The 2,317-nt window shown below is 62.2% G+C and overlaps 1 protein-coding gene across 1 annotated transcript in view; it reads left to right on the top strand.

The window, feature by feature from the left end:
- The window catches only part of TPP1 (tripeptidyl peptidase 1), a gene marked incomplete at its 5' end in the record, with an annotated part of 6,568 nt that extends 4,940 nt beyond the window's left edge, over nucleotides 1-1,628 (top strand). The window contains 4 exons of the mRNA XM_019523760.1: nucleotides 207-327; nucleotides 494-652; nucleotides 789-926; nucleotides 1,144-1,628. Of these exons, the coding sequence (XP_019379305.1) occupies nucleotides 207-327; nucleotides 494-652; nucleotides 789-926; nucleotides 1,144-1,284 (559 nt within the window). The remainder of the gene's footprint in view (nucleotides 1-206; nucleotides 328-493; nucleotides 653-788; nucleotides 927-1,143) is intronic.
- Nucleotides 1,629-2,317: the final 689 nt, after the last annotated feature.

Here is a 2,317-nt window from a genome sequence, read left to right as displayed (position 1 = left end):
CCCCAGTACTCTTTCCTGCCATGGCGGGGTTGGTCTGGATGATCTGTTCAGGTCCCTTCCGACCCTAGAAACTATGAAACCAGGAGCCAGTGTAAGCTGAGTGGGGTAGGGAGGTCCAGAGCCCTAAAGCCAGGGGTACTGAGACTCCGGCGCATCACAAAGGGGTGAGGAGCTGCCCAGAGCTGTCAACTGCTGTGTCCCCGCAGCCCCTACGTGACCACGGTGGGCGGCACGGCCTTTAAGAACCCCTTCCTGGTGTCCCTGGAGGTGACGGACTACATCAGTGGTGGTGGCTTCAGTAATGTCTTTCTTAGGCCAAACTACCAGGTGCCTGCCCCCCCCCAACCCCTCCAGTACAGGGCTGGGCTGTGACAGGCCCGGAGAGGCAGTGCTGGTGCAGCAGGGGGGATGGGTACCGAATGATGCTGGGCACAGGGGCTGGGTGTGGGCTGCAGGAACAGGGTATGACTGACCCCCCACCCCATCCCTGCAGGCCACAGCGGTGAAGAAATTCTTGCAGTCGGCCCCCAAGCTGCCGCCCAGCTCCTACTACAACAGCAGTGGCCGTGCCTATCCTGATCTTGCTGCCCTGTCCGACAACTACTGGGTTGTGTCGAACCTCATCCCCCTGCCGTGGGTGTCCGGCACCTCGGTAGGGAGCACGCTGGGCAATCAATCCACCATGGCTGCCTGTCTCTGTCCATGACTGCCTTGCAGTCCAGGTTGCCCCCTTCAATGCCTCCGCCCAACTCCCGCACACTCTGAGGTGCTCCCTCTTCTCCCTGCAGGCATCCACTCCAGTGGTTGCAGGCATCGTGGCACTGATCAATGACCGGCGCCTGCAGCGGGGGCTGCCCGCCCTGGGCTTCCTGAACCCCGTGCTGTACAAGCTCCAGGAGAAGGGGCCTAGTGCTGCGCTCTTTGACGTGAGTGAGGGCAGCAATGGTCAGGGCGGGTTTGGGAGCTGCTTAGGGGTGATGGGCGAGGGCAGGCACGGGCCTACCCCCTCCAGCCACTGCTTGTTCTGTGGGATCTAGGCGGGCGCCCCGCTTCCGTCCTCCAGCGCAGCACAGCTTCTCCAGGGGCACATAGGAGTGACTGCTAAGCTGGGGCCTGCACTGACTGGACTCTCTATCCTCCCAGGTCACCCAGGGCTGCCACCTGTCGTGTCTGGATGCTGTCGTGGAAGGGCAGGGCTTCTGTGCTGGCCCCTCCTGGGACCCCGTTACGGGGTGGGGCACTCCTAACTATCCACAGCTCCTGCAGGCACTGCTGGCTGCATGATGCCTGCTTTAGTGGGGCTGAGAACAGGCATGACTGTGCAGCCGGCAGAGCACACCCAGCCCATGGATTCCCCTCCCCATGGGCACACATGGGGCTCCCCCCTCTCCCCATGCTCTGGTGCTGGAGCTTCTGCTGGCAGGAAGGGGCCTTGGTGCTGCCCCTGTGTGTGGCGCCAGTAACAACCATGCTTTCCTCGTTGACTTCCCTCCTGGGGCTGGAGGGGCCTCAGGAGTGGCCTGGCCTGGGGCCCATCCTCCCTTCCAGCTGCCTGCTTGGCTGGAGCAGGGGTCTCGGCCTTGCAGCCACAAGCACCCTCCAGAATCTCAGAATGTAGCAGCCCCCCCACTTAAAAACAAATCTGACTCAGTCATGTGTTTAATAATCAGATCATAGTTTTATAAAACTAGCTTGTTAGCAGATAATTAAGTCATTTTAATTACATTCCCTGCATCTACTGCTATGGCCCTGCGGCTGGGTGAGACAACAGCCAGCTGGGGAAGTGGCAGGGGCAGCAGTGCATGCTCTGGCCACAATCTTCCTGTTCCAGCCCTGCGGTCAGTCCTTGAAACAGCAGCTGGGCTGGCCCTGCTGCCTCTGGGCGCAAAGGGATGTTGGAGCTGAGCTGCAGAAGAAGCTCCCTGGGCTGCAGCAGCAGTTGTCCAGCCATGCTTGCTGGAAACCAGCTGGTACCAGGGTAGGGCTCACACCCCGCTGTGCTGCAGCAGTGTCCTGGCAGGGGTGGTGCAGCCCCTGCACGATCTCCCAGCCCGTGTGCTCCCTCCCAGGGCAGCCACGGGGCTGAGGAAATAAAAGCATTTGGCCCTCCTGTCTGTGTCTGTGTGCCTTGGAGGGGCTGGGGCAGGGGTGGGCATGGCTGGGGGGCTTGGGCGGGGGAGCAGCAGGGCCTGGCTCGGGCTGCCATGAGGCCTCTTGAGTGCTGGGTGGAGGAGGTGCTGGGGCCCCCCTGCCTGCTGCGGCCATGGCCCCACCTGCCAGACCCGCTCAGACCAGGCCCTGGGTGCACGGCGCTGTT

This window comes from Gavialis gangeticus, unplaced genomic scaffold (genome assembly GCF_001723915.1).
Source record: "Gavialis gangeticus isolate Ggan-Ray unplaced genomic scaffold, GavGan_comp1, whole genome shotgun sequence".
Taxonomy (NCBI): Eukaryota; Metazoa; Chordata; order Crocodylia; family Gavialidae; genus Gavialis; species Gavialis gangeticus.
This window is presented reverse-complemented; position numbering and strand designations above follow the sequence as displayed.